Here is a 14,148-nt window from a genome sequence, read left to right on the forward strand (position 1 = left end):
AGTTCTTGAATTCTGTACCAAGCATTCAAGGCTGTTGTATAGCATAGGGACAAGATTTGTTTATTGTAAATAGCTCTACTATGTGGATCAGCATAATGGCCCTTGCCAATAATTTGATCTTGGGAAGCCTCAAACCTTTTGATTCTTCCTTGATGTTCCAGGGCTTTAGCCTCCTCATTCCACTAGCACTTCCACTATAACTGTGGCCCATCTTCTATTACTGCTGAGACTAATTGAAGCCAATCATGTGGAGTAACCTTATTGCTTAAATCCCATGTCTTTACCATCTCCCTAACAAATGGTGAATGCATGCCATAAGATATGACTGCTTGCCTAATTTCTTTTAGATCTTTCAATAGGTTTCCATTTACATTTTGTGTATCCATTTGGGTATTGAGTATTTTCTGGATTTTCAGAGGTAATACCGGATAAGTAGCTAAATCTCTTGGTAAGCCATCTCTGACTCTGACAGGTATTGGTGATGTTAAATTCTTTGCCTGTAGCTCCTCGCCTTGCTTATCAGTTTTGACAAGTTCCTCAATCAATTCAAATATTTTTATCACTGTCTTTTGTAAAGCCTGAATCTCTTGACCTGGGTATATTTCTAATGATCTCATCAAATAAATTAATTTCTGGTTGTCATTCTGCATGTGTGTTTCCAAGGTTTTAAAATTTTCCAGTAATGATATCTTCTCATTCTTAGATATTATTTGGATGGCATGTAGATTGCCTTCCCTGAGTGATGTTATATCTGCTAATTTATCATAACTTTTTAAACTGATTTTGACTGTACATTTTAACAGTATAAATCCTTTCAGATACTCTCTCAGTATCCTTTTGTAAGGTTTCATAACCCATTGGAATGGATTGAATTTTTCCTGCCAAATTAAAGTTATCATTTTCAATAGTATGAATCCTTTCAGCTAAAAATTGTATCCTTCCTAAAAGTTTCTCATCCTCAACTCTGTTATCAAGCTATTTCTTTAAGGATATATTATGAAGAACAAAGCTAATAGCCCCTATGGCCACAAAAATATATGTACAAAATAGGTCATATAGCTCTTAAAGAATTTCATCCAGAGTAGAGACAAAATGGTTGTTAACTTCCTGAATGGCGATATCGTCTGCAATTATCTTGGGTAGGTAGAGATTGCTCATTCATTTCCTGGTTTCCCAGACCCAAAATAATTACACAGAAATTATATTACTTATAACCCTCCTTGGCCAATAGCTTAAGCTTCTTGTTAACTTACTCTTACATCTTAAATTAACCCATTTCTATTAATCTGTGTATTGCCACAGGCTGTGGCCTACAGGTAAGGTTCTGCCTGGTGTCTGGTGTCTGTCTCCTTCGGGAGCTACATGCTATTCCTCTGACTCTGCCTACTTTCTCTCTATATCTCTGTTTGGATTTCCTGCCTAACTTTACTAAGTGATTGGCCAAAACAGCTTCTTAAATAACTACTAATAATAAAACATATTCATAGCTTACAGAGGGGAATCCCAATCAGGGTTGGTTTACAATTTTCAAATTTATTTATTTATTAATCAAATTACCTTACCTCCATTATAAATTTTTAGAAAATTGTTATAGGTGTAATAATCTTGATTGGCCAGCAGGTGTTGCAGTTGTGGCAATAAGGCAGGTCCTAGATCAGTACCTGAATTACCTGAGACTTAGAATTACTAACAAATTTATTTAAATACACAAAAGCAGTACACCCACATACAAAGAAGGTTTGAGTTGGGCAGAAGGTCAAGAAACCCAGAGCTTGCAGGCAATTGTGAGCCATAAGGTTACTGACCAGAACTCAGGCCACACATTTGCAGACCTGTACTAGAAACACAAGTCTATGATCCAAGTGCAGGATTAGAACCCTTGCTTCTGGACTCAGAGCTTGGGCTGATCAGAGCAGGCCTGGCAGAAGCCAGATAAGCAATGAGGAGTTGAAAGCTGCAGGCACGGTAAGTCAGATGCTTAGTAGACAGGACCAAGCTATGCCAGCACAGGCTGGTGGGAAATGTGCGCCAGACAGGTAGTTCAGCTGCAGAGGGGTAGTTCAGCTGTGTGTGGGGGGTGGGGGAGGAGAAGGCTGCAGACGAGGGTCTGGGCAGGGCATGGCCGGGCAAGGACTCAGGCCATGAGGGCACCAATTTGTTGGCATACAAAAGAGTTCCACAATATCCCAGAGTGGAGTATAACAAAGGTTTATTTATTTGGGGATAAACTCACAGAAAGAGTAGCAGTCTGCAGTCTTCTGAGTGCGCTGGGAACTGGAACTGAATCCAGCAGCCAAGAGGCCCATGCTCGCTTTTCGTCTGCTTTTATAGTATATGAGACCACACCCAAAGGGGGTCAGTATTGACTGAAGGAGTTCCCATAGCAATGGAGTGGGGGTTTTCTTCTTAGACCACTCCTCTGGTGTGATTTCACTTAGACAGCTAGCCTCAGATTTCTCTTTCTAGCCCTGCCAACAGTCCTGCAAGGTACCTCCTGCATTTTATGCATCCCTTTCTTGATTAACATAGCAAGAGTGGTCTCTATTGATTATAGTCAAATGCCTTAATTAATATAAACCCATAAAATGCAAATATTAAAAATGTTTTGGAAAAATGAGAACTTGGTTTTTTTTTTTTTTTAGGCTTTGTTTGTCCTTTTTTGGGGAGAGTGAGTCTGGTTTTTTGGCTGTGTTTGTCACTTTTGGCGGGGAGTGATGGGTGATTCTTAACCTATTTGAGTTAAACGTGATAAACAGCCTAAAATTCATTTGTATCATCTGCAGATATCCTGCTCCCCTTCCCCTCCTTCAGTGGGGTTCAAATAGAGGTAAGGGTCAAATACTGCATTTCCATGAAAAGATTTCAGGCTTTATTCTGTTAAGTCTTTGTCAGCCTAACACAATCAGGAGTCAGCAGGGAAGAGGGAACCTTATGTGAGAAGATGCTGTCTTCATATGCTCCTGTGGGCATGTCTGTGGGGGCATCATCTTGATTAATCCTTGATGTGGGTGGGCTCAGCTCACTGTGAGTTCCAGCACTCCTGGCAGGTGGTCCTGTGCTTTATAAAAAAAGCAAGCTGAGTAAGTCATGGGCAGCAAGTCAGTCAGAACTATTTTTTTTTTTATTGTTTGTTTTTTTGTGGTCTCTGCCTTAGTTCCTGCCTCCAGGTTTCAGCTTAAAGCCCTTGTTCTGACTTCTGTCAGTGACGGCTTGCGATCTGAGAGTTGCAAAATGAAATAATCCCTTTCCTCCCCTGAGATGCTTTTGATCGTGGTATTTATCACTGGGACAGAAAGCAAGGTAGGACAAACTCGCAAAGACTAGTGATTTGGTAAGGAGTGAGGAACGTGAGATGAAAAAAAAGTTGAAAATACGTGGGGCCGGAGTGATGGTTTAACAGTAAAAAGTTATGTTATTTTTTACCTTTACTCTTTGAGGCTCTTTGCTCTTTGGGGGCCTCACACCTAGCTCCCAAATAAATCGCACATGGAGGCATATTATTACTTATAAATACCCAGCCTTAGCTTGGCTTGTTTCTTGTCAGCTTTTCTTAAATTATTTTATCTACCTTTTGTCTCTGGGCTTTTACCTTTCTCTTACTTCTGTAAACCATGGCTGGTTGTGTGGCTGGGTGCCTGGCCCCTAGCACCCTTCTCTCCTTGTTCTCTTGCTCGTCTTTTCTTCTCCTTTCTCCTACTTATCCTCTCTGCCTATCCTTGCTCCTGCCTAGCTATTGACCGTTCAGCTCTTTATTAGACCATCAGGTGTTTTAGACAGGCACAGTAACACAGCTTCACAGAGTTAAACAAACAAAACATAAAAGAATGCAACACATTTTTTCATCATTAAAACAAATGTTCCACAGCAAAAAACAATGTAACACATCTTAAAATAATATTCCACAACAAAGTGATGTTGTCTGTTCTTCTTTATGACTAGAGTTCAGTTCATAGCTCCCAAATTTGGTGACTCACAGCTTCCAAGTCCAGTTACAGGGTTCTTATGTGTCTGCAACTGAAGTGTTCTCTCTCTCTCTCTCTCTCTCTCTCTCTCTCTCTCTCTCGCTTTCTCTCTCTCTCTCTCTCTCTCTCTCTCTCTCTCTCTCTCTCACACACACACACACACACACACCTACCTCCATACATACACAAACACACACACAAATTAAAAATGAATCTTTAAAAGGAGAGCATGAATATATATGATGTTTAATGTAATAAACTAAATGAATCTAAATAAATGACAATGAACTTTGATGTCTATAGCTGTTTTCAGATCCGTCTGATGCGGTAACACTGACACGGGACGTCTTTGGATCACATTGTTACGAACAGGGGTGTTACGATAGAATGGGATGCAGATATAACGTGATTGTATTATTTATTCACTAAGCTGGACCAGGGAGTTCAGCTTGGGCACACCAGACTCAGTGGAATGCTAGGGGAAGGGACTGACTGACAGCCTAAAGGTGGCATGGAAACGTGACATACTGGCTGCCAAATATATCTATTTCAATCAGATCAAAGGCCAGCTCCACAGAAAGGTCTATTATGGGTACTGGCCCTTGGGGAGTTTCCTGAAGAAGTCTAGATTTCTACTTAATTGCCTCAAAGAAAAGTGTCCAAGCCAGTGAGGCCTTCCAGTTCAGCTTTCTATCGGCACTCAGATATCTGTAGGCAAAGATGTGAGGACAGTGTCTGACACAGATCACAATAATATGACTTAACAGATTGACCAGCGAGCAAGCGAGTGAGCCGAGGAGTTGAGGGGAAAGAACCAACAGAATGAGGAGCGGAAAGAATTGGGGGAAGCAAAGCACAGCACATTGTAATCTCCTTTAAAAGAAAAAGCATCATAAAACCAGAAAGGGTACTTACTTAAAAAGACAAGGAGAGAGCCATGCATATAAATGAAAAACACAAAAATCTTCTAAAATTCAAGAATTGAGAAGACAGAATTTAAAGAATATCCCAGAAAATAGAACAAGGCCAAGAAATGGAAAAGCACAGATAATTGAAACAAAATTAGAGATTCGTTTTGAGGTAAATTCAAAAACAGAAGACAGGAAGTAGTAGGTTAGCTGTTGCAAAAGGCCAAGAGTCTCCAAATGGAAGGTTACACAGCTTAAGATTGGAACTCTCCAGCAAGCATCCTGAAAACTAAAAACAAAACCAAACACGACAACCACAGCCAGCCTAAAAAAAGACTCTCAGGATAAGAACCTGAAATCTCAAAGCATTAGGAATTGGGCCCCTCCATGCTTTCGAGGAGGAGAGGTAGATCACAGAGGATCCAGGAAGCAGACCAGCAAGGGCAAGGGACCAGGATTAAACTAAAATCTCTGCAAAAAGATTATTTCAATTTAGAATTATTCTCCTGACCGTATTGACAACTACACACGAGAGAACTGGTGTTTTTTTTTCCGAAGCAGGCTTTCTGCATACCTCTCTGGGGAAGATCCTGCAGCTGGGGAGGGAAACACACATGTTTGAGATGAGGGAACAGGGCTCCTGTGAGGGAGAAATGCCAATGCATCCAGAACAAATCTCAGAGTCAGACCTGAGAGGAATGCAGCTGGCAGGCAGAGAGGGCCTTGTTCCCTCAGTATTGAACAGCTTGCCTCAAGGAGTTCTAGGGTTTATTTTAAAGAGCTTGGACAGACCCAAGCAAAGATATGCAGAAAAATAGGTGAGCAAGCAAACAGACAAAAAGTTATAATTCTAGAAAACCCGTCTTCCTCCATCTCAAGGTTTTGGTAGTGGGGATTAAACCTAGGGCCTCACGCTTGCTAAGAAGCAATTTTCCATAGATGTATATACTCAGTGAAAATCTGCTGTCAGTTTTCCGAGTATGTGTATGTGTCTGTGTGGGTGTGCGAGCATGAACGCCAGTGGCCTGGGAGGCCAGAGGTGTCAGATCCCGTGGCACTGGAGTCACATTGTGAGCTGCTTGACATGGGTGCTGAAAACTGAGCTCTGGTCCTTTGGAAGAACAGCGAGGGCTCTTAACCATTGAGTCATGTCTCCAACCCCAACGTTACAGCTTTAGTAGAAATGTGTTCATGATTTTCTACTTGGGTGGTCATGACTGAAGACAACAAAATTTACTCTGTATCAGTCCAGAATTCATCTCACCACACACATCCCTTGAATGTGAAGTCACCTGCCTGGCCTCTCTAGTAGCTGGCAGGGCAGTGTCTTGATTCCCTAGCTCTCTTAGTCACTGATCCATTGCTAAGAAGAGACACCATGACTGAGGCACCTTTTATGTAAAGGAGGCATTTAAATGGGGGCTTGCCTGTAGTTTTGGAGAGTTAATCATTATCATGACAGGAGCCTGGCAGGTGAATGGCACTGGAACAATAGCTAAGAGTTACATCTTGATCTATAGGCAGCGGGGGGGGGGGAGAGACACACACAATATACATAGATATATATGCATATATATATATATATATATATAGAGAGAGAGAGAGAGAGAGAGAGACAGACACACACACACACACACAGAGCACACAGAGACACACAGACCACACACACACACACACACATATGGAGAGAGAGAGAGAAACAGAGACACTGGATCTGGCCTGGGCTTTCAAAGCCTGAAAGCTCACCCCCGGTGACACACCTGCTCCATCAAGACTACACCTCCCAATCCTTCTAATCTTTTCAAACAGTTCCACTCCTTGGTAACTAAGCATTTAAATATATGAGCCTATGGGGGCCATTCTCATCCAAACCACCATATTAAGGATCTCTGTGTCAGCTGTCAGTTGAAAGTCTGATGTCAGCCCATGAAAAGGATGAATGTCTGATGAATGAATGAATGGATGGATCATATATGCACGATGGCTATGCATGGAAGTTGAGGCTGGTCTGTAACGGGTATTCGAAAGGCAGGCAGATCTATGAGAACCTTTAAAGGGTGACAAGGATTTATTATGATATACGCACGGATACACAACAAGGGAAGTGCTGTGGTGGTTCTCCTTCATTCTGCCTGGGGGATGAGTGAAACCAGCAGTCTGATCTCTGACTGCCACAGAGAGAGAGGGAGAGAAAGGGAGAGGGAGAGAGGAGAGAGAGAGAGAGAGAGAGAGAGAGAGAGAGAGAGAGACTGTCTCTCTCTTTCCTTATAAAAGGTCAGGTCTGCAGACAAGAAGTGTGCCTCTACCTGGCCAGACAGCTCAAGGTCATGAGCAGAACGAATACCCACTACACTTTGATAACAGCACCGACTTTGATGGAACTCACCCTGCTCGCCTTGGCTTATCTCTGTTGATTCTTAGTGGCTTTCAGTTTGGCTTTACAGTAGGTGAAGCAGAGATTTAAAAAGCCAAGGGAGCTCACAGTGACAGGACTTCCATTAGAATGCTGGCAGTGGAGGTCAGAGTTCTGCGCTACATTATTACCCTTCTGCTCAGTAACCACCCTGAGGAATGCTGCAAGGGGACAGACAAACAGAACCCCAGAGAATCAATGAGAAGAGAAGACTTCCCTAGTGGACGGAGTGGCAGACTAAATTAAAGCCAGGCAGGGCTCAGGAGGGAAAGGACACGGACCTGCTAGTCCACCCACAAGAACTGAGAATTGATGGGATGTTGTGAATAACTGTCTTCACTTAGTGACTGACAAGCATCCTTCCCCTACCTGAAGAAGAGAACATGACCACAGTGACTTTTTCTCCTAAGATTCTCACTTCTCACTCTTCTCATCTTCTAAACACCATTTTCCTTCTTACGCCTTTTAATTACAGGCTTCCTAGTACTCAGGCCTAGCTTGTCTAAACTTTCTTTCAGTTATTATTTGCCCCTGGGAGTCCTGGCAACCAGGCAAGGAGACCGGGATCTGGGAGCCAAAGCGGCGCCCCCCCCCCCCCACCTCATCTTCCCTCCCATCCCCAGCCTCATTAAATATGGTGCAGTTTCCACCAAGAGTGTCGGGGGCGGAGGCTGTGTGGGCAAGACACAGCTTCCAAATGTTCTTGTAAATATTCATAAAAACACGTCAGTGTTGCTAAACCCACGGCAAACCATACCCACCCAGCCCTGTGCACTCCGCATCCTTTCGCTGTTAATCCTTTTGTCCGCCTTGAATTCCTTCCCACAATTGCTTCTCCCTCCATCTTGTGTTTCTGAATGGCTGCCAGCCACCTTAGCCTTTCATGCAAGCCTGTGGTACCCTTTTCAGAGCAGTGGGCCTCGCTGCCAGCTAGGATGTGAATGATACACACTTGTCCCAGGGATGTTGTGTTTTCTCTTCTTGGTTCCTTGCTCATGGGGAACACGGCAATTATTCTACCCAGGAACTGATGGGGATTTCGGAGCGACCTGGCACATCTGAAACGTTTTTCTGACTCACTGAGTTGGCATCTATTGCTAGATCAGCATTGGCCCCGTTCCACACAGCCTGTCACCAACAGTGGGTGTTGTTATAAGCACTAGTTTTGATTGTGGCAAGATGGGCTCTGTGACTCTCCTCTTGCTCTGCTGAGTTCAGAAAAGGCATCTGCTCCCCATTCACATTGCATTTGACAAGAGTCCAAAACCTAAATGAATGTTGCTAATAAAGAACTGTAAGGAGAAAACATGTTGAGAACCACTGAGTGTATTCAACACATATCAAGTGTTGGAGCAGGAGGGGGCAGGGAGGGAGGGAGGCACCGGGCTGGGCTCACGGAATGGAGGGGTGGGTACTCTGGCCTCTGGGCCTCCCTCTGCCCATGCACCGTGCCTCAGTTTGCCTTCTGTAAGCTAAACGTGCTCCTAAGGTGTTTTCTGAAGCAGAGAGCCTGCGGGTGACCTTGCGAGTGTTTACCTCGGCTGTGGGTCAACGAAGCCTGAGCCCTGTAGTAGTATTGATTGAACAGCCACTCGATGACGCCAAGGGTGACTTGAGCTCTGCACTTAGCCATCACTGCTCATTCTCACAGGAGTCTTTGATCTGGGGAACTGGCGTGTCTTCTGCCTTTTGTGTAGATTGTAGAAACATAGCCTGAGCCCATCTCCTGGTACTTTCTCAGGCGTCGTTCTTGCATTACAAGATCCATCCTGGGGACTGCTTCCCAGAGCACCCAGCAGACGTTCTGAGAGGGTTCGCATCTAAGCAGGAGGATTGGGAGGCTGGAAAATGTTAAGATGTGAAACTAAGTTAAAATCACCATCACAGGCACCATCATTTGGAGTAGCCTCTGAGTATTCCTTATCTAGAAAACAGACACATACCAAGGTGACTGGAGGAGAAAACTTTCAAGAGAATATCTTAAGCCTTAAACCATAGCATTATTATTATAGACAGAATTCTTCTTTCAGGTAAAGCTTAACCAGCTTCTAATAGAGTAATTGGTTTGAGATTGTCTTAAACAATACTGACACCAACATACTGTCATATGAGTGCTATCTTGTCTTTGCTATTTGTATATTAATACAGGGCATATATTTCATTCTTTGGAGACTAAGACCATGTAAAAAAATATTATTAAATATTTTAAGGGCTTTGTCCAGAGAAAACTCCTACTCTCTTAGTTCTCACAGAAGGGTGTCTACCAATTAAGACTGTTTATTTTTTATCCCATGACCTTAGGATCACAGCCTGTCCAGATTAAGAAAGCCTGGAAAGTGAATAAAAACAGTAATTAACCCAACATTTATTCTCAGGGCCTACGCTGTGGTGAGCAAAACCTATCTCATTGTCCAGAAAAACCTGGCTCAAGAATTCAGATTTTAATTTGTCAAACAAACAATCTTTACTGTGTTGGTGATCATAGACTAGAAAGATATGCTTCTGTTGGAGGGAGGTTGAAGATTAGAAAGGAAAGATCCAGGAGCCAGTCATGTATAAATTTATCAGGGCCAGTAAAGTCTGCAAGGCTGTGTTCAGAACAGCCCTCCATGCCCCTTGGAAAAACAAACAAAATCCTCAAACTGGGACCAGAAGTGGACATCACTCTCAAATCCCATCCCCATGACTCACTTTTTCTATTGAGGCCACAGCCCGGAAGGTTCCACTGTCTCCTCAAAACGGTGCCGTCAGGTGAAGATCAAATGTGCAAACACCAGAGCCTGTGAGATTCGTTGTGTATTCAAACAGATGATTGGCATGTGAAGGCAAATCGACAGGACGGGAAGGGGAAAAGTCTCCAGCGTGCAGCAGTTTTTCAGCTGACCGACTTTGAAGTCAATGTTCATGGAGAACTCGTTGGTCCTTGTGTTTGTGCTGTAGTAGGACATGTAAAGATGAAACAATGTGCTTCATGCTAGAACCGCATTTACTCACCCCGGTGTTTTATATAACAGGATGATTGCTGTTCTGTGGAAGGACTCATTTCCTCAGTGACACCTTTGGGGATCTTCATCAGTCCTAAATTCTCATCTAAGCTCCAACTCTATGTCAACACCATAGTTCAATTTCCACTTCTTTTTTCTCTTACTTCTGTCATCCATCAAAACCACTTTCGAGTCTCTTTGCTGAATTCCGAGATAATCTTTGCTCCTTGTTTCTTTGACTTCTTGGGAAGATCTGATACTCTTAGTTGTTCTTTTTAAAAACAAACAAAACCAACCCCCCCCCCCCCGCCCCCATACGTTATTCTTTTGAGTTTCCAAGGCAGTATAGTTTCTTCTACCTTATCGCCCAGACCTTTGAGGATTTTCACCTACTTATGCTTTAAATCCTGGAGGTCCCTGGAGTTCCTTAAAAAATATTTTATTTCATCTGTACATATTTTTTGCTTGCATGTATGGAAGGCCACCATGTGTATGCAGTTCCTGAGGAAGCCAGAAGAGGGCACCAATCCCCTGGGACTCAAGTTAGAGGTGGTTCTGCCATTTGGGTATTTGGAACTAAACCTGCGTCCTTTTCAAGAACAAGTGCTCTTAACCATTAAGCCATCTCTTTAACCCCTAGAAAGCTTTTTGCCATTGCTGGGACTCAAGTTAGATTTCCACACTAACCGTAAACTCTATCATTATTTCCTTGTCTTTCGTGCCCTTGTGAATGTGTGAGCACGCATGTCACCTCACAGAACGCTGATCCTCATTGACTGAATGGAACGGAGTGAGTCTGAGAGGCTTAACAGACGTGGGAGACTAGCAAGGGAAGAGGTAGCCTTGCTTTCCTCTTTGACATGTGACCTGTGATTAGGAGGCATTGGAGCAGATGAGTGATGTAGGGAGATTTGGAAGGTAGGTTGCATCAGTGGCAGTGTGAGAGAGATGAGAGGTGGGATTCAGGGCAATGACTACAGGAACCAGGGGCAGGATGATGGCTCTAGAGAGGAAGAAAAACAGCAGTTTAGGCATCATTAGGAGCCTGAGCCAACATGGCTTAAAGAGGTGTTAGGAGAGATCTTGGATGCCTTGGAGTCCTTCGCCGGCTTTGGAGCACAGGAGGAAAGCAAATTAGGAGTCAAATTCAGATTTGGATTGAGGAAATTTTAGATTCTTAAATGTCCCATTAGAGATATAGAAATTAGGAATAGGTATTCTAAGAGTTTGGGGGCTATTTCAATTTAATCACGTAGTTCATGCTATGTGTTGGTACTTCATAAATTCCTTTGGTGATGTGGATAAAATATCACATTGCCACTCGTGAATTGTTGTTTTGCTTAGGGGAAGCCCTCTACACAAAGCCTATGTGTTTATTTACTCACCCAGGAGGTTTTATGACTAGGTTGCCCTTTAGATGAACATTATCTATTTTTGCAGATGGTGTTTCAAAATTGATTAGTTCTCCGGCCCACCCACTGAAATCGTCTAACCTACTGAAGAAGCAGAAAAGGATGTGGATTATAGGGTTTCAGATATCACCGAGTCCCCGGTGAAAGGTATGTTATTTCATTGCTTTGTTCTGCTTTCGGAAGAGTGGAGCAATGTTTTCTTTTCTCCAACTGTATAGGTCACAGCAATTTTTTTTTCCACCAGGAATTACAAGCTATACGGAAGGTTTCCAGAACAGAATCACAGTCTTATACAAATGCTAAGGACGGTTAATCAGGGTATGGAATGTACACAGAGGCTAATTAGCAGGTTATATTTGGGTCAGCACCAAGGTCATTTATGGAATACTATGAGAAAAATAGATAGTTTGACTAGGTGTGCGTGAGCATACAGACATATATATTTTAATGCATTAGAATATTTGCATTCAAATGGATTAAATGCGTCTTTGGTAACTTGATGCATGCATGTGTCTATGTAAGACGACCTGAAGAACGAAGTGAAGCGTTGTTTTGTGATCATGAGAAAAGACTCCGTCTTGGTAACAATAAACTTCATTCTTCTCCGACATACCGAAATTGTCAGAGCTGACAGAAGACAAATCCTATTCTTGGCTCAGTGTGTTGAATGCTGCCAAGGGGTCATGAATTTGCTTGTTTTAGAGTCTTCACTGTGCAACCATAACAAATAAGTTGATGATGACCAGGCCTTTGTATGGTGGATCATAGCTTCTGTAGCCTGTGTGGGCCTTTAGAGGCTTCCCTTGGCAACAGAACGTCAAACAAGAAGAAGGAATATTAAGAAGAAATTTTTTTTTTTTTTTTTTTTTTTTTTTTTTTTTTTTTTTTTTTACTTTTTCTCACTTTTATTTATGACAGATTTCCCCCGATCTCTTCTGGTCAAAAATTCTTGGAGACAATTCCATCAGCTTTAGCCAATCGGAGAATAGAATCATCTGACTCGCCCATCCTGCGAATGGCGCCGCAGATAGCGTAGGTTTTAAACTGGCCATTAAACCGACCTGTGACCCTGTCAACCTCGGCCACGTTCATCTGGATGGACGCGTGGTCCTTGGCACCAATGATGCGGTTGCTCGCGGAGCATTTCCGCGGCACGTACAGGTCCACGAACTCGCCGGCGTCGTTCTGCATGTTGATGTCCTGCCTGTTCGCTAGGCCGCGGGAGCGCAGAAAGCAAGAAGAAATTTTTGAAGGTTGAAAGAGTGGTAGACTAGAAACAGGCTATGCAGTCCCCTTCATCCAGGCTCCTACAAGCTGAGATAATCTACACCCCTTGATTCAACCACTGGTCTTGGGGAACAAACTTTCTTTGATACTCTGTTCAGATAAAAGCTTCTTTCTTTCTAACTTTAAAATTTTATTATGTTTATTTATGGATTTGCAGATGCGGCCTGAGTACACCACAGCACACATGTGGCTGTCAGAGAACAACCTCCTGGACCTGCAGTAGGTCCCCAAACCTTAGCACAACCGACACCATGATGGAAGTACCATTCAGGCCATAAACCTTAGCACATTGCCAGTACCATCTCTCCAAATGAAAACAAAGACATAATCCATCAAAGCTCATAGTTCTGGAAAAGTCTATAAGTGTATTAACCTTGCTTTCTGACTTCTGTAGTTCCACTTCTGGCTGACTGCTCTTGTTGACTGAAATTTGTCAATGTGAGATATGGGTTTTGTTCTCAAAATCTCACCCTGAAAAAGGCTCAGGGCTACAGCGGGATCCCAAACACCTGGGGGAGTCACTGGCCAGCTAATGAAGGCTTTCTATTGGTTTAATTCAAGTCGTCTTCTCTGGTGGATGCTGTACAACAGAGTCACAGTAGAGTTCCTGCTACTATCTGGTTCCTGGGATCAAGGTCAGGTAATCAGGTTTGGAAGCACCCATCTTTCCCAGCTGAGACATCTTGCAGGTTCAATCTTCTTTTGAATTCTGGGTATCTAAATCAAACTGGCTTCTATATTTACATCAGATTCTCTCTCAACCTATAACTGTATCGAAATCTTTATATCTCAACATGTTCAAAGTCAAGCTGATATTCTACCCACACTGTTCCCCGATGACCTTACCAATAATTTGAATGGACAGTCCAGCTACCTTCATCACTTTTTTTCTGTTGCCCCTAGTGATAGCTAAACAGCACTCATTGAATGAGTTTGGCTTATAAACTTCTTCTGGAATGGTCACTGTTTTAATTTAAGTATTTATTTTCTTTTCCTGAATGGCCCTGGCTGTCTTTGGATGGATATTGTAGCTTCTAGTATTTTCTCAGCTTCTTTTTTTCAACATATCCCTTGGATCCCTGTTAGAGAGGGCTTTAAAGTATAAGCCTGCTAGTTCCTTTTGCAAAGCCTGTTGGGTTCCACTGGTCATGTAAAGGCCACTAAACATGCACTCCCTCAGCG

General features: G+C 42.9%; 1 protein-coding gene across 1 annotated transcript; it reads right to left on the minus strand.

Moving 5' to 3' along the window:
• Positions 1 to 12,578: 12,578 nt before the first annotated feature.
• LOC121452487 (40S ribosomal protein S21) lies at positions 12,579 to 12,904 on the minus strand. Its single transcript, XM_041658663.1, has one exon. It carries the CDS (start codon positions 12,868 to 12,870, stop codon positions 12,619 to 12,621), a length of 252 nt encoding a protein of 83 aa, XP_041514597.1. The 5' UTR covers positions 12,871 to 12,904; the 3' UTR covers positions 12,579 to 12,618.
• Positions 12,905 to 14,148: the final 1,244 nt, after the last annotated feature.

Source organism: Microtus oregoni, unplaced genomic scaffold, assembly GCF_018167655.1.
Source record: "Microtus oregoni isolate MIOR12 unplaced genomic scaffold, Mior012 000009F_ref0000495, whole genome shotgun sequence".
Taxonomy (NCBI): Eukaryota; Metazoa; Chordata; class Mammalia; order Rodentia; family Cricetidae; genus Microtus; species Microtus oregoni.

Coding starts and splice junctions, on each gene's coding strand:
- LOC121452487 (XM_041658663.1), bottom strand. CDS start 12,870: ATGCAGAACGACGCCGGCGAGTTCGTGGACCTGTACGTGCCGCGGAAA.